This window comes from Neofelis nebulosa, chromosome 18 (genome assembly GCF_028018385.1).
Source record: "Neofelis nebulosa isolate mNeoNeb1 chromosome 18, mNeoNeb1.pri, whole genome shotgun sequence".
NCBI lineage: Eukaryota > Metazoa > Chordata > Mammalia > Carnivora > Felidae > Neofelis > Neofelis nebulosa.
The window spans coordinates 32,927,961-32,945,323 of NC_080799.1; the positions used below are offsets into that span (position 1 = coordinate 32,927,961).

Here is a 17,363-nt window from a genome sequence, read left to right on the forward strand (position 1 = left end):
TACCTGTTGGCCATCTGGATGTCTTCTTTTGAGAAAAGTCTGTTCATGTCTTCTGCCCATTTTTTAAATCAGATTTTGGGTTTTTTTGCTTGCGTTATATATATTTTGGATATTAATCCCCTTATCAGATAAATTGTCTGCAAATTTGTCCTCCCATTCAGTAGGCTGCCTTTTCATTTTGTTGATAGCTTTCTTTGCCGTGCAGAACCTTTTCAGTTTGATGTCCCACTGGTTTCTTTTTGCTTTTGTTGCCAGTTACTCAGTTTTTGAACGAGTGAATGGCTTATGTTGCTAATATGACAAATTCACATACGTCTCATTAGAAACCGCTTTTCTGGAAGCCCCAAATGTAACTTTCAACTGAAATCATCAGGGAATATTTTGGTTCTGGAAAAGCAAGAATTGGCACCCTAACTCAGGAGCCATCGAGTGACAGATGGCTTTATCGGCCTGAGATCTTTGTCTGTGGGCCTGCAAAAACCATCATGGAAACCATGTTTCGATATGTTGTGTCAATCTAATGGATATCATTAATCTAATGAAATTATAACCTAAGTAATTATTAAATAAATACATATAATCTAATGAAATTATAAAAATTAGAAGCTATTTTTTGTCTTTTTTGCAGAGTCAACGGTTACAAGAGAGTTTGAAGAAAGTGAACCACATCAAAATCTTGGTAGAGTATATATGATTTGATCCATTTTTGAAGTTAATAACTTAACGTCAGTGACTTGGAATGATCTCCAGATTGGGTGCATCTCAGTGGAATTGTGACAGCTCCAGTAAAACCACATTCTTCGGAACAGATTCACGCACCAATGACCTAACTCTACAGAGAGCACAAATCTAGAGATTTGTACCATATGCTGAACCCCTGTGGTGCTTTTCATATAATCGTGTGTAGTTTTGTTCTGTTAAAATTTAGAACTGCACAAAAATCTAACAAACCCTATTGACTTCCTCTGCCCAGTGATTTTAGAACATTCATACTACTGAAATGAAAAGTCATTTTGTCTCTCATAGTGTTTGGGGCAACTTTTTCTGAGACCTTCTGACACCAGAGTTTTCATTTGCACAGATTGGGGAATAAGGAAGAGATCAAGTGGCCTTGTTTTTTATTCCCCCAGTATCCTCCTAAAACATACCAGAATCTATCAGACATTGCTGCTTAAGGGCAGTTATTAGACCCAGGATGTGAGGATTTAGCAGGGCTAATAACGAAGTATCAGTTCAGGTTTGAATGTTCTCATGTTTTGCCTCGTTATATTTTAGAATTTCAGGAAATAGAGGTCAGATTCTAGTTTAAATAAGGCCACTGAGTGTTTCTTTGACAATCCTGCAAGATGCAGTTAAGTTTAAAACTAATACTTAAGTTTTTCTGGGGTTCGAGTTGATATAGTTGATTCCATTTTAGTGCACGGTTTGCTTTAAGTGCCTGAGGGGGGCGCTGCTGTGCGTTGCCTTCTGAGTAGGAGCTTGGAGCCTTTTCAGTTGACCTGAGATGACCCAGGTTCTAGCTTGGAAGAGGAGAGTGGCCCATTGGAGAAGCAGAGGGATGAATGTAAATCAGGAGACTTGGGTTCTAATTTCAGCCGTACCACTGATGCCCTATGACATTGAGTCATTTTCTTTGCTGCCTAAGCCTGTGAGCTCAGTTGTCGGCGAAGGTATGTTGGTTGGACTCCTTTGGTTGTAAACAGAGAAGCCCAAACTGTGGACTAGCATGAGCAAGGTGGCAGGAATCAAGGCGGTGCTGGGCCTGTGGACCTTGTTCCCCTCCCTCACTGAGCCCACTTGGGCTCCTCCTCACGTCCCCTCTGCCCCCCTGTCCTTCTCCAGGCGGGGAGATTGTGCCGGTGCTAGTTAATCACCAGTGGGTTTGGAGCATCTTTGGAAGGCGGTACACGGTCCGGGCATGAGCCCTGCTCCACCCTCCTTCCCGTGGATGCTCGTCTCCGTGGATACACAGTAACTGGCAAACACCGTGAGGCCCCGTGACTCCAGTAATAATTGTCATCACAGCAGCTGTTCGTGAAATGGCGCCCAGCGCACACGTTCCTTCATTTAACCCTGACAGCAGCCGCCTTCGTATTTGCTCTTCCTTCTACCTGCAAACACTGTTCCCTTCAATTCTTTTCATGCCTGCTTTCTTACCCTTGAGGTGTTCGTTCAAGTACCCCCTCTTCAGAGAGGTCTTCCCCGGCCATCGCGCCTAAAGCAGGCCTACCACCGCCCCTCACTCTGTCCCCTGGGTTTTGTTGTTTGTGGCAGTTATTACTACCTGAAGTCGTCTATTTGTTCATTGTCTGTTTTTCTTTGTCAAAGCTTTGTAGAGGCAGGGACTTTTGTCTTGTCTTTGTTTCACGGTTTTGTGTGCTGTGCCGGGTACTTGGCATAGATACTGGAGCCTAAGTCAGTCTGATCTGGGAATTGGTTGCAGCGGCTGCCGCATCTTTACTGGCAAGGAAACTAAGGCACAGAGAAGTTAAGTGACTTGCTCCTGCCACACAGCTAGGATGGGATAGAGCTGTGATTACACTCCGAGGCCCGTGTTCTTAACCGGCGGACCAGTCTGTGTCCGGTCAGTTCACAGAAGTTAGCACTTGTCCTCCTTCAGTGGCTCGTGACAAAGGGCGTATCAGATAACGTATGAGAAAGCAACATGAAAATTGTAAGGCACCGTAAAATACAGGTCAGTATTAAATGTCTTTTGTCGCCACAATATCTGTGTAGTGCTTACGTAGATACCGCGTCCTCGGGTTCTCGAGACGTCACTGTGGCAGAGCGGTGTTATTTCCGTCTCTGTGTGGCAGTGTGGTCGTGTCCTGAGCCACACGGTGGTATGTGGCACAGCCAGGACTTGACCCTGGGGCGTGTGAGATTAGCCGCGTCTGTGCACAGCGGCTCCTTCTGCAAGCTCCCCGGGGGTCTTCTTGCCCATGTAGGCGGCCGGCCCTGGGGGAGCCTCTCAGGCCCGAAGCGCCGACCCGCTTCCCCAGCTCACCAGGGCCCGGGGCCGCCTCCGGGGCGCAGGGAGGCCGCGGGGAGCCCCTGTGTCCGTGTGTCAGTGTAGGTCCTGTCCGCAGCCGCCACCGAGGCTGCTGTTTTGCTAGCTCGGCGGCACGTGGGCTGCATCCCACACTCGCACTTAAGGGGGTAATAGGGTATCTCACCCTCACCCCTGCAAGTCTCAGCCCCGTGCGGCACTTACGTCTCTGCTGTCCTTGAGGCTCTCCAGCTTCTGCTACTTTGACCGTGGCCATGGTGTGTCCGAGTGAGGACTGTGTAGATCCTGCTTGGTTGGGACTTGTGCTCATTTAACCTGAGGAGTCTTTTTTTTTTTTTTTTAAATTCTGTGCAGTTTGCGTTTTCATATATGACCTCCTTCTCCGATCTCACCAGCATAGTGAACATTGTCACGGGTCCATCTTCCTTCAGCCCCTGTCCTCCTTCCCGCCTCTGCCTCCTGTCCTGGCACCTGAGCAGCCTCTCATCTGTGTCGGCCGTGTTTTCACTTTGAGTGATACCTGCCTCCTTCCAGCGTGTTCCCTTGAGCTCTTGTTAAGTCATTGTTCCCTTTTTGGACATCCTTTTTTCTTTTTCTTTCCTTTTTTGTTTTCGTTTTTGCTTTTGTTTTTATGCTTCCTGGTCCTCATTTCTCTAAGCACGGTCGTCAGAGTATGTTTCCTTTTGGAGCACAGATTGTCCCTTGTTGCGTCTGCTGCCGGGTGTGTGCTTCACTGTTCATTATGACCTGCATGTTTTTCTCATGTGTGACGGGCGAAGGTCCGTCTGTCAGTTCCACAGCCGGGACTCCTGCACCAAATGGCACGTACGGCCCATGGCAGTGCACACCTGACGTTTCGCTCTTTGGTGCATTTTACTCCCTGTGTAGACGGAGCCTCAGGCCGCAGGAAGCCCTCTTGCTGGTCGGCAGATTGAGCTTTTCTCCCCCTCTTCTCCTTGGGGTCCTGGCGTGACGTGCGCTCACCACCATCTGCACACGGGCCCGAAGACCCTGGGTGTTAGTTACAGCGGGTTCCCCTCCCTGCTCCCCGCTCGCCAGCCCTGCTCCGCTGACGATACTCTTTGTTTTCTTTCTTGATTCACTGTTTTTGTGAGCTTAGCAGTGGTTATGTTGGGTTTTTTGGTTTTTGGGGGGTTTTTTTGGTTTTGGTATATGTAATCCCGCATTTCAGTCTGCCATGTATTCTCTGTTTATAACCATGTACAGTATTTCTCATGCACTGACATTTGAGTCCACCGAGCTCAAAGAAATAAGAAACCAAGACTGTATTAGACTATATATAGAAGTCTGGTTACTCAAATCATCCTGCTTCATTCATCCTGACTGAGGTTCGGGGAATGGGCATAGAATTTTATTGCTTTTGTTTCTATTTGCTTCTTGGATTTACTCCATTCTATTTAGATATTAAGGCTCTCCAAGTGTTAAAAGTACTAAGAGAAAAAAAAAAGCATTAATAGATTTATGTTTACATGAAAGTTAAAGGAGATGATAGATAGGTAACACAGCAATCAGCTTAATAAGGTGGCAAATTTGATACACATCTTGCTTGGCCTAAATCACATCCCTGTGTTCCGTTCAGAGGTTAACAGCGCAGACCTTGGGCCAGCTACTTCCTGGCTTTGCAAGTTAGCGTTTCCACGATGGAGACATCACACGCAGAGCCTTGGAAAATAGGGTTTATAACTAGAACTGTTGAGTAGTTAGACATCTGTCCCTGTGTGCCATATTCTGTCAAGAACATGGCTGTTCCCTTTGTATCCTGACCCCGTAGTGGAGCTGATGAGTCGCTCCACTGTTCGATGGCGTCCGTGAACTAACTTAGTGCTGGCTTGGCTTCATGCAGTGAACATTTTCGTCTGTGATGAAATCTGCTAATGAAGTTAGTCATTAATGAAGTTAATGAAGGACGCCTGTCCTTAATATAAGTACCACTTCAGTGATTTAGGAAATACTTAGACTCAGCTCTAGACTGTTTATCTTCATTACCAGTAGGACTTACATCCTGTTCTGAGAGTTTTACAAAGTGAGAAGAAAGGAGTTTTCCTCTTTTTGTTTGTGACTGTATAAAAAGTTTCAGGGGTACCTGGGTGGCTCCGTCGGTTAAGCGTCCGACTTCGGTTCAGGCCATGATCTCACAGTTTGTGGGTTTGAGCCCCGCATGGGGCTCTTGTGCTGACAGCTCGGAGCCTGGAGCCTGCTTCGGATTCTGTGTCTCCCTCTGTCTCTGCCCCTCCCCTGCTCATACTCTGTCTCAAAAATAAATAAGCATTTAAAAAAAATTTTTTTTTAAAGTTTCAGTCCTGCTTAAGTTAGCATAATTTCTGGGTTGTTGAAAGCTTCCACTCTCCCAGCACTGATTCTGGTTCTTCTTTTTCCTCTTCACTGATCTTTAATGGCAGGCCTCTGTTTATTATTATTACAGTTTGCTCCTGCCTAAATTTCAGTATACCTCTGTCAGATGTCATAATCCAGGAATGTGTTCTCAGAACCGGCTTATAATTATTTCTAGGAATTTTACTAAACCCTTGATTTCTATTTCTGTAGCAACTGAAATTAACCTTTGAATTTTACGTGTTTACTAAGAACCTATGCTATCTGTAGCCTGCTTTTCAAACTCAACTGTTTCATTTTGCAGGTGTTGGATGTAATGTTAATTGGTAACATCAGATTGTATTTTTCAGGTGGAAGATGAGCTCAGCTCTCCGGTAGTGGTGTTCAGATTTTTCCAGGAATTACCAGGCTCAGGTAGGTGACTTTAAAAAGCATAATTTTGGATTTGTGTCTAAGGGCTTTGAATTTTAAACCATTTCAAGTTACATAGATAGTCCAAAATATTTTGACTGCTAAAATCTGCAGTCATCATTTTTTCAGAAAATGTTAATGATTTTCACAAGAGTTCTGGTCCTAAGTGCCTTAATAGCATGTTAGTGATAGTTTCCTGTGATCAAACCAGTGGTTTCCAAATGCCAGTCCCTAGACCTAGTGCTAGAATGAGTGAAGAGAGACCAGGATGCGTGCACGGGTGTGCACACACACAAATAACCTCATGTTTTCACGCTCATTTGCCATAGTGTTTTTAATGTATGTTTACACTGTATTTTAAATTATTTAAAACGTAAACTATGTTAAGCATAAAAAAGAAAGAAAAGAAAATAGAGATTTGGGGGCCCTACTTCCTAGATACTTTGATTCATGAGGTTGGATCCAGGAATCTCTATTTTTACAGGGTGCCCCCAGCGCCACCAGCCTAGTCCAGGGCACCGTTACTTCTCACCCGGACAGCCGCGGTCCCCGCCCGACTGATCTGTCACTTCTGTGTACTGCACATACCCCATTCCAGACCATTCTCTCCATGCGGTCAGACTGGGCAGTACATGAGGGAATCCATTTGCGCCCTTTGGCTGCCCAGACCCTCAGTTTCTTACTATTTCTAGTGAATAAGGTCCAGGCTCAGTACCAGGCCTTGTAAGGCCTATGGAGTCCAGCCCTTGCCGTCTTCTCTGACTTCCTTTTAGGCCACCTCTTCTCTCGATCATTGTGACTTAGACTGGTCTTCTCCGAGTTTCTGGAATATTGTGCCCTTTCCTAGAGCAAGACCTTTGCACTTGCTGTTCCCTTTACCTCGAGCACATTTCCCTTCACTCTTCTTCTGGCTGGCTCCCTATCACCATTCAGGTCTCCATTAGGTGCACCTCCTTAGGCCTTCCCTATCCATGCTAAGGCACCTCCATCATACTGTATCGGAGTCCCCGCCTTCTTTCATGGCACCAACAACAATATATGGTGATTTCAGTTCTTTCTTTATGGTATTTCTTCAGTGGAATGTAAACAGCTAGATGACACTTCCTTATATCTGGCGTGCCCAGCACACCGCCTGGCAGGAGTAGGCGCCCTGGCCATTTGAAAGGAGGACAAGTCTGTTGTGAGGCCCGCTTGGGGTGCTCTCAGGTGCTCTGCCTTCCCTCGCATAGGGGTTGATAGACTAGCTGGTAACTTACAGTGTTACATTTTGATTTCCTCTGGAAGTTCCTTTAAAGAAAAACTTCGCAAATGAGACTAAGAATTCTATTTGTGAGACAGTATTCAGGTGTTACATTTTCTCCGAGAAAAAAAAAGTGTGGAAGCTTAAATCCCCTCCTGTGGGCGTCTGGGTGGCTCAGTCGGTTAAGAATCTGACTTCAGCTCAGGTCATGATCTCCCGGTTCATGAGTTCGAGCCCCACATCCGGCTCTGTACCGACAGCACGGAGCCTGGAGACTGCTTCATATTCGGTGTCTCCCTCTCTCTCTGCCACTCCCCTACTCACACTCTGTCTCTCTAAAAATAAAGCTAAAAAAACCCTTCTGTAAGATAAACATATGCAAAAATTTTTACTTATGGTAAAATGTGTACAGTTAAGTAATGCTGCACAGATTCACGTGGTTGTTCAGCAGCCCTCCGGAACTTGTACGTCTTGCAAAACTGAAACTCCACACCCCTTAAACACTCCCCTCCAGCCCCTGGCAGCCACCATCTACTTTGTGTCTCTGAGTCTGGCTACCTTGGGGTCCCCATAGAAGTGGAATCATACAGTGTGAGTCTTTGTGTAACTGGCTTATTTCACTTGATGTAACGCCCTCACGTTTCATCTGTATTGAGCACGGGACAATTTCCTTCCTTTTCAAGGATGGACAACACTACACACTGTATGTACGTACTCATTTTTTTCTATCCATTCCCTGTGACATCAGCACTTGATTTCTGTAGTATTTGAGGCTTTTCTCCCGGGTTAGTATTGGGAGCTCAGTGAAAGGGGCTTTGAGGAGCGTGTGTGGAGCTGTGTTTCCAGAAGGTGAACCCTCTTTTCTGTGTTTTGGTGTCAGATCCAGTGCCGACAGCTGTCCCGGTGCCTAACATGGCACCTTCAACGGTCGGCCGGGAGAGACATTCCTGTGATTCCCTGAACCGCTGGGTAAGAACGGGGGCCACGTGCTCTCGTCTAGATCCCAGATGGAGTGATGCGTGGACGTGTCTGGGAAGTCGGGCCCATAGGAAGGATGCTTCTGCAAAGGCACTGGGCTTCCTTCCAGGGCTTCTGATCACATCACTGCTTGGCATGCCGCGCGAATTCCGGCAGGGCCTTGCAGAATCACTGCCTCGGTGACCATCTCCTTGCTGCTACGTAGTAAGGCCGCAGACTACCCACACGACGGGGACCGCGGCTGTGGTGGGCGCCTGGAGCGATGTCAGGAGGCCCGAGAGCCAGAGCCCCCTGACCACCGGGCACCTGACAGTGTGGACCGAACGCACTGTGCTGTGGCTGCCTCGGGACACTGAAATTGTGCCTCCGGGGTTTTTGTGTCAGGGCGTCCACCACAGCTGTGTCGGTCCTAGCATAACGGGCTCCTGCCCCGCCTCGGGCTTCATGAGGAAGTTAGGATACGTTTGTGCAGTGATATCGAAACAGCCGGAATAAACCGTGTAGCTGGACATATACGGCAGAAAGGAAATGGTCATCACAGATTATAGGAAAAAATGCAGGTTACCACACAGCATGTCGAACGAAACATTTCGCGGCGACGGAAAATATAGAGACAGAACAGGATGGGTATATTACGTGTAAACAGTGGGTATTCTCACTGATGCGTTGTGGGTCATTTTTATCTTATTCTTTGGGTTTACCCATATTTCCTAGATTTGCCTACAATGAACTTGTATTTTTTAGTAATTAAAAACATAAAACTTAGTCTCTTTAAAAAAGAAGTTTCCGTAAGTAAGAGAATGAGAAGATTCAGGGAACCTCGCCCCGGGGAGTCTCTTGGGTCTGCGGCTGAGCGCATGAGGGCCTGTGGGGGGAGCTGGGAGTCCTCCGTGCGGGACCTCGTCACTCTGCCCGTGTCCCCGCAGCTGGGAGAGCAGCTGAAGCAGCTGGTGCCTGCGAGCGGCCTCACCGTCATGGACCTGGAAGTGGAGGGTGTGTGCATTCGGTTCAGCCCCTTGACGACAGCAGCAGGTAACCAGCCATTCTCCACGGGTTGTCCTCCCTTGTTCCGGGAGCAACACTGACGTGTCCGTTCAGGTCCACGCTGTGGCCTGGTTTCCTTTCCCTTGTGATACTCTTTTTCTTTGAAGAGGCTTTTTCTTTGCCTTTGGGCTAAATTTGGGTAGACGAGCTTTCCAGCAGAACTTCCCAGAAGTAGACTTGTAAAGTCACTGGAGGGAGTTCCTATGTTTTGGCGTCCTGTGGCCCTTCGTCTTCCCTTCCGTGGTTCTCCAGCCACACCTCACGTGAGACTCACCCGTGGAGCTTCGCCAGCTGCCAGCGGCCGGGCCCCACCCCGGGGATTCTGGTCCATGGGGCATGGAGCCCACGCGTTTCTATTTTTTAAAGCTCCCCTGGTGATTAGGGTGGACCAGAGAAGGTTGAGGGCCTCCACATTTAGGTGTTTGGGAAAGCGGTATAGCGGCAGGTGCGTGGGCTTGTGCAACAGAAAGTCTTGGGCGCATATACTTCTGTCGCCGCTTCACATGTGTGGGATCTTGAGCGAGCTTCTCCTCCAGGGCTGTTCCCGCGGCCTCACTGTAGCCGTGTGAAGATTGAAACCACATCACATGTGTGAAATGTCTTAGGGGGACTCGTGTTGGCCATAGTGGAGTAGGTCTTAAAAATCAGATTAAAAATCTGATTGTCTTTTTTTCCAAGATGAAGATTTTCAAAAAATGTTTGCTGTTTTTTCATGGAATGTTTTCAACATTTTTGGAAAGATATTTACTCAAAGACCTCAGTATAGGGAAATGTGGGTAACTGTCCTGCCAAGAAAAGCCCATCATGAAGATGGCCGGTGGCATCCAGATCTCAAAGTTGGAGAGTAGCTGGGTGACGTGGGGCTATAGTTAGGACTGGTAGGAGAGTAGGACGGAGAGGTTGGGGAGTAGGAGGGGCTCTGGGGTGTGTAGCCCCCGGGGGAGCGAGGCTCGTAGGCAGGAGATGTGGGTGAGTGGCCTGGAGACGTGGCACCACCTGGCAAAGGGGACATAGGGGCTCGAGGGGTCCTGGGAGCCCGGCGAGGGGGACCACGCCGGGGAGTAGCCCGGGCTGAAGCCACTGGCATCTGAAGCAGCACCAGGGGAGAAGCCAGCCGCCCCTGGGGTCATCCCACTTCCAACACTGGGAGACCAGGCGCTGTAGGCCAGAGTGGCACCCTGGTTCCAGGGAGTCACGGCCGGAGAAATCCCTCCCGTGGGACTGGGCGCTGAGCCGAAGAACATGCCAGTGGGTCTGGCGGCCCCCAGGCCGGGCATCACGTACTGAGGCTTAGTGCAGTCACTTGCCACATTCGAGTCGCAAGCGAGGGGCAGCGAGGTGGGCTCCCTGCAGCCCCAGGGGCTCTCGGGCTGTCCTTGGTGCTGTTGTCATCACCCCGCCCTCCTGCTACCCCACACACACACCTGCCAGAATCCCTCTCTCCCCGGGATGCTACCGTGCGTGCCTCTTCGTAGCCTGCGCGAGGAGCCTTGTACGTAGACTCCGGCAGAGTCCTGGGCCGAGACTGAGTTTGCGTCACACGGAGGGGCTGGTCTTATCTTCGGTGCGAGACAGAACGGCATCTGTGCCTGGATGCCACATGCCTCAGTCGTTAACACCGATGTTCCCTATGGGCTTAGCGGCTTTTAGGTTACACCTCTGTTCCAGCTCACGGGAGGCCCCGCGGCCGCTGACCTTTCTGACGGCGGAAGTGGGAGCCCTTCCTCCCCGCTCTTCGCTAACGCCCGGGGTCGTTCTCAGTTTTAGGAACTCGGGGAGAGGACGTGGATCAGCTGGTAGCCTGCATCCAGAGCAAGCTGCCGGTCCTGACCTGCACGCTGCAGCTGCGGGAGGAGTTCAAGCAGGAGGTGACAGGGACCGCGGGCCTCTTATACGTCGACGACCCCAACTGGCCCGGAATAGGGGTTGTCAGGTACGGGTTCGGCCTCCTGGCGGCGGTTGACTCTTCTTAGCCGTGTCAAGACTGTTGGCGGGTCATTTTGTGGACCAGCTTGGAAATCGGAGGTGAATGTGTGAGGTCACGGTGTCGGTGTCCCCTGGAAATGCAGCGAGATGTTTTGGACACGTAGAAAAGCCCAGCACGGTGGCGGTGTGGACACCCTCGCGCTCATGCAATAGTTGTCGCTGTACTTTCTGTGCCGGCTCGCAGGTTACTGGGGGAGACTGTACGAGTGCACAGCTGACGAACGGTTACTACTGTGGGGTACGGAGCAGCACGGCTCCCTAAGACCGAGAACCAGCTCGCCGGTGGGGCACGCCGCTCGGTCCCCTGGAGTGCTGCGTGTACCCTTAGTCCTGTGCCTGCTTTCCTCTCCTTCCAGGAGGGAAGGCCCCTAATTGCTTGGCTTTTTTTTTTTTTTTTTTTTTTTTTTTTAAGAGAGCTAGCAAGCTAGCACAAGTAGGGGAGAAGGGCAGAGAGAGAGAGAGAGAGAGAGAAAGAGAGAATGAATCTTAAGCAGACTCCATGCTCAGTGCAGAGCCCGACGTAGGGCTCAGTCCCCTGACCCTGGCGTCGTGACCGGAGCCAAAATCAAAAGAGTCAGGTGCTCAACCGACAGCCACCCAGGTGCCGTAAGACTCCGTGATTCAATTACAAACGATGAGGCTTCCAGATCTGGCCTGAGCTTCGTGGACTGGAGACTTGTACCTTCCTTGCCTTGAGATGCTCCGAGTGGCTCCTGTGCCCATTTGTCTCACTCACCTTGGAAAACTTCAGTAGCTTATACTCTACCTGCAATCCTGTGTCTGAAGAGGCATTTGATCTTTTAGACTGAAATACTGTTATTTGATATTGTTTGTAGGTATGAACATGCTAATGATGATAAGAACAGTTTGAAGTTAGATCCGGAAGGGGAAAAAATCCATGTTGGACTCCTGAAAAAGTTACATGAACTGGAATCCGACCTTACATTTAAAATGGGTAACTACTACTTTTATAAGTCCACTATGAACTTCCAAAGGCTGTTTCCTAACTGGCTTAAAGGCCGTTGGGCTCTGTCTCCTCGGAAGAAATGATAGTTGAGTTCTTTCTAGAGTGAGCTAGCTCCCTTCCCCTTCTGCAGCCTCTCGGGGCAACCACGTCCTCATTAGTATCCTTGTCCTCACCCCATAAGGGAGGTGCCTTTGTGCGCGGTCATGCCGTTGTACAGGAGAGTGGCCCCAGGCAGCCTTCTGACCGAGGACTTGGGAGCCAAGGCAGGCGGTGGTCTCTTCCCACAGGCCCAGAGTACAAAAGCATGAAGAGCTGTATTTACGTTGGGATGGCAAGTGACGACGTGGACATTTCTGAACTGGTGGAGACCATTGCGGTCACAGCTCGAGAAATCGAGGAAAACTCAAGGGTCTGTAAGACTAATCTGTGCCTCGTTCCTCTCCTGGGTCTTCTCTGGGCAGCCAGCTGGGGTCACGAAGGAGGAAGCTACCCTCAGAAATACGTGTTCGTTCCCAAAGAGTGCAGAAATGGTTCCAATGAGCCAAGCATTGTACCAGGAATCTAGAACCCCCCGAGCATTTGATGCAGTCCCTGCCCTCAGTGGGCTCGCGGCTCGGGGGAAGAGGTCCATGTAGCCACGTAGGGCGGCGAATGCCGTGGAGAAGTTAGGTGTAGCTGAGCGTTTGGGGAAGACGCAGTGGCATCTGCCTGACGAGGTGAGGGAAGACTGCAGTCGCAGCTGGACCCGGGGCTGCGTGAGGCATGTGTTTCGGATGACAGGACTTCCCGCCAGGGACAGACCTGCTTCTGCTGGCCAGCAGGCATGGAGACCTAGCTGGTGGACGTTCTGCAGACCAGACACGTGAGTCACTAGGAATCACTCAGGAGCAGAGGAGGGACGACAGCGGGATGGGTCTGAGGAGACAGGCATGTGTGGTGGCCCGTGGCTGCTAGGGAGGGGGAGAGCGGGAAGTCTGCCATGAGGCCGAGGAGCTGGCTTTATCGTTGGGTGGGCTTCCTGAAGTTTCTCCCAACCCGCTGTGTCACTTCTGATCCCATTTCCATGACTGTGACGCGTGTGTCTCTTTTCTGTGGATGTGACATTGAGATCATCGGGCAGGTGGTTTCTCCTCCTTTTCCTGGCAGATGGGGCTGGTCACCAAGGTGTCTCCTCCTTAGCAGGGCATTTTGTCCTCTTGGGTTCGCTCACCAGTTTTACTTCATACCCTGGCATCCAGAAGTGTAGAATTCCGTTTACTAACAGTTTTGAAAAGCGTCCCTGGTGCTGTGTTAATAGTTCTTCTAGGTCCCAGGCAGGAAGCTTAGACAAGTAATCCCTTTCTCGGTCCTACCACAGCTTCTGGAAAACATGACAGAGGTGGTTCGGAAAGGGATTCAGGAAGCTCAGGTTCAGCTGCAGAAGGCGAACGAGGAGCGGCTCCTGGAGGAGGTGAGGCTCGGCAGCAGACTCGCAGGGGGCATCGGGGGCGTCAGGCCGGGAGCGGGCCGGTGGGACGCTCATGAGCGGTGGTTCTGCTCTGCAGGGGGTGCTGCGGCAGATCCCTGTCGTGGGATCCGTACTCAATTGGTTTTCTCCGGTACAAGCTTCACAGAAGGGAAGAACCTTCAACTTAACGGCAGGTAGGACCACCGCCGCCCCGGGTCCCGTGGACCTTGTGAGTCGTGACCGGGTTCCTGGGATCCCCCACTCGAACCGGGAAGCCTGGTGCGCGCGCGGCCCCTGCTCCTCCGGGGCTGCGTCTGTCTCGGGAGGCCTGGTGGGTCCCGCCGCGGCAGCCGCGGCAGCACAGAAGCAGGTCCCCCCACCTCCCGCCCTGCCCCCCGTCCGCGGCAGACCCCCCTTCCTGCGGGCCGGTCGGAACGTGGCCACTCAGCTGTCGGGACTCTTCAATGCCCCCGGCGTCATGTTCAGTGCTGGGTGTCAGTACTCCCTGCCGTCCCCGTGAGTGCTTTGCCCCAGGAAGGGGCTGCTGTGGAAACGGGAGGTGACAAGATTGTAGTCCAGTCTGTAGCCCTGGACCAGCTCATTTCGAACCAGGCACCCCACAAGGAGGACTGGTTGCTGGGGTTTGGGGATGGTGACGTGCGCCTCCAGGTCCCCTTCTTCCCTGTGTTGGGGGACAGTTTTCTGCACGTGCCCCCTCCCCCCCCCCCCCCCCCCCAGGAAACCGTGAGCACACATGAGTGTGACAGAGGATCCGTGTCGCTCCGAGCGCCTGCCGTCAGCAAAGGGCCGTCTGGTCCCTGCTGCTACAGTACCGTTCCCACCGGGGCGTGGTCCCCAGGCACGCGTGGGCCACGCCGGAGCTGAGTGTGCCCAGGACACCTGGGGACGTGAGGGTGAAATGCGCCGGCAGGGCTAGGCCTCGCGAGCGCGGCCACGAGGTTGGCTTTCTCCGCTTCGCGGCGCGCTTCCGTCGGCCGGGGGCTCTGCCCTGCCCGCCTGCGAGGCCCAACGGCCAGAGCGACTTTCTCGGGGAACGAGGCTGCGGGGGTTCGGCTCTCGGGGCGGCCGGAGCCAGGGGCCTCTGCACACCGCTCTCTCCCCTTCCTCGCAGGCTCCCTGGAGTCCACGGAACACACGTACGTCTACAAGGCGCAAGGCGCGGGGGTCACGCCGCCGCAGACGCCCTCGGGCACTCGCGCCAAGCAGAGACTTCCAGGTACAGCGCGTCTTCTGAGTTGATTAAGGCTGAAGAGAACCGTTGGTTCTCTTGGGAACACTTTCGTCTTGGGAGGCTTGTCCTGGTGGGTGTTACCTGTGTTCCTGCGTTTTCTTGGTGCTTTGACCCCATGTCCTGTTCCTCCTCACTGAGGACCAGCCGTCCCTGTAACCATTTCAGTAGCCTGGGGCTTCAGCCTGGGAGAACTTTCTCCGTGGCAGCCCAAGGGGGAAGTTCGGGTCTTGAGAACTGGCATCGTGTTTAACCTGGTGTTTACTCGCCTGAACTTCTCCTGACCGTGACCTTGGGAGCCTTGTCGGTGTCCTGTCGGTTCTCATTTCTCACCTCATCACTTTGGAGCCTCAGAGCTGGGGGGCGCGGGGTGTCTCCGGAAGCAGTTTCGATTAAATAAAGCAACCACTTGTTGGACGGAGGGCTTTCAGCACTGTCCGTGGATCTTTCTCTAGGCCAGAAGCCTTTTAAGAGGTCTCTGAGAGGTTCCGATGCTCTGAGCGAGACCAGCTCAGTCAGTCACGTTGAAGACTTAGAAAAGCTGGAGCATCTGTCCGGGGTGCCGGAGCCAGATGGCCTGGAGCCTAGCGGCCCCGAGCCGCACCCCGGGGCTCCCCCTCCGCAGGAGGCCGAGCGGACGGGGGCCTTCCAGAACGGGGCCCAGCGCCCGGAAGATGACCGTCCACAGGTAGAAGAACCGGAGAGCTTAAGATAAAATCCAGTGTTTGCTTTGAGACTGTGCCGGGTATTGTTTCAGGGAAGATGAAGCTGTACTGAAAATGTGAGCCGTGCCACAGCTAATGCAAGAGAAATGACTGTTGTTTGTCCTTCGCTGGGATTTTTGCACAAATCTGTGCCTGAAAGCCAGGCTTTTTAGACGGGCAGTTGATTGGTCTCATTTGATGGGTCTGTAGCATGACAGCTGGGGTTCCTGCCCACGTCCTTGTAGGTGATCCCATTTCTCCCCCACGTTCCCATAAACACTCATTGTTCACGAAGAACACTTAGAATTTCAAGTGCCCGCCACTTGAAACGCTCGCGCTTATTTTTCTAAAACCTAAGCGTAAGCCGTGACGAGGTTACATACAACTTTTCGTTAAGTCAGCTCTAGAACCTTCCGGGTCCTCTGTTGTGCTGCTGCACCGGAGAGGCAGCGCAGTCTCCGCCACCTGTTTGGGTCAGCGTTCAGTGTGGGCAGGCTGCGGGGGTACGGCGGGCTCGGGTTCGGCGCGATGCCGACCTGAGCCCGAGCCGCCCCCGCCGCCGCTTCCGAGGTGTAGAAAGGAGCGTGCGCTCTGTCTGGGGCAGGGCCGTGGGCAAGCGACTTCCCTCTGCCCCGAGTCCATTCCTCCCTTTATATACTATTTGTAGACAAATTAAAGGATTATCTATTAAGAGTAACTGTAAAACTCTTGGCCATATATGTGTATATTTTTAAATACTCGTAAAGCTTTTAAATTGGCACACAGATACACACTGTGCTCGTTTCTATGTTTAATATCTGAAAAGCCGACAGACGCGAGTCTTGACCTGATACTAACTCTGCTGTGGAGCACCCAGTTACGTTTCACCCCTAGAATAAGTATACCTTTGACCTGTTTTACATGGGAGTGTGTGTGGCTTCTCCCCACGAGCAGCTCACCCCTTTGGGCCCAACTCAGAGACAACCTGGGCCCTCGGTCTGGTGAAGCCAGACCACTGCTGAGATACTGGAACTGAGCGCTTAATTACTGCCTCTTTCTACTTTTCCAGAAGTCCTACACCTCTTCGTTTTCATAGGTAAAGGTCCCTGAGCCTTTAGTCCAGCAAAGTCAAGCTTTGGGATGCCTCAAGACGGTGGGGGTTCACACTGGGCTGGGGACTGTCGTGTTGGAAGCCTTAGGTACACCACATTAAGCCTATAATTAGACACCGATTTGATGTGATTTCTGACTTTTGGCACTTGTCAAAATGCAACTTTTTTTTCGGTGCAGATGATTAAAAGTCTTCCCTGTTTATTTGGTGCAATGAAGTATAGCAGATAAAATGGGGAAAGGGGACATTATCACCTTTAACAAGATTAATTTTTCAATGTTTTTATATATATTTGGAATTGCTAAATTGGTTTTGCTGAAACAGAATTTCACCCTTAAGATACTATTTGAATGTTGGTTTCAATAAAGGTTCTTGAAATTGTTAACCTGTGGGTTCAGTTCCTGAATGGTCATTAGGCAGAGCTATTCCCCCAAGGATAGCAACTTCAGAGAAATAAAGGCCTCGGAAAGTCTGACCTGCAGACATCACGGTGTGGCCATTTTAACGACCTCACACCTAGAACAGACTTTGCAATGGCTTCGTGTAACTCTCACATTGAGTCGAGTCTCAGATTATTTTCTGTTGCAGACCAGTCTGATGAGATTCTGGTTTTCCTTCTGGGCTTTTCATCTCCTTCACCTGGAAGTGGAGTAGCAGTTGGAATTCATGCTACTGAAATATTTGGGGGCCAGAAAACCCCTCTGTGAGATGGGTATGTTCTCACAGAATTCTGCTGCATTTGAAATACCATTTTTCAAAGAAGCTTATGTATAATGTTCCCTTGATTCCCTAATTTAGCAGGAAGAGAACTACTTACCCCAAGTCTGAAACAGCGGCTTGCAGGATCACGCGGCAGGCGGCTCCTCCTGGGCCCTCGGTGCCGAA

At 51.0% G+C, this 17,363-nt stretch overlaps 1 protein-coding gene across 4 annotated transcripts in view; it reads left to right on the forward strand.

The window, feature by feature from the left end:
* PDXDC1 (pyridoxal dependent decarboxylase domain containing 1) overlaps positions 1 to 16,863 on the forward strand; it is a 53,145-nt gene extending 36,282 nt beyond the window's left edge. For all 4 annotated transcript variants that reach the window (XM_058710907.1, XM_058710905.1, XM_058710908.1 and 1 more), the window contains exons 13-23: positions 629 to 679; positions 5,713 to 5,776; positions 7,894 to 7,982; positions 8,918 to 9,023; positions 10,797 to 10,968; positions 11,858 to 11,976; positions 12,276 to 12,397; positions 13,346 to 13,438; positions 13,533 to 13,629; positions 14,568 to 14,672; positions 15,140 to 16,863. In XM_058710907.1, coding sequence (XP_058566890.1) covers positions 629 to 679; positions 5,713 to 5,776; positions 7,894 to 7,982; positions 8,918 to 9,023; positions 10,797 to 10,968; positions 11,858 to 11,976; positions 12,276 to 12,397; positions 13,346 to 13,438; positions 13,533 to 13,629; positions 14,568 to 14,672; positions 15,140 to 15,399 — 1,278 coding nt within the window. In that variant the 3' untranslated portion in view covers positions 15,400 to 16,863. The remainder of the gene's footprint in view (positions 1 to 628; positions 680 to 5,712; positions 5,777 to 7,893; positions 7,983 to 8,917; positions 9,024 to 10,796; positions 10,969 to 11,857; positions 11,977 to 12,275; positions 12,398 to 13,345; positions 13,439 to 13,532; positions 13,630 to 14,567; positions 14,673 to 15,139) is intronic.
* The last annotated feature ends 500 nt before the right edge of the window (positions 16,864 to 17,363 follow it).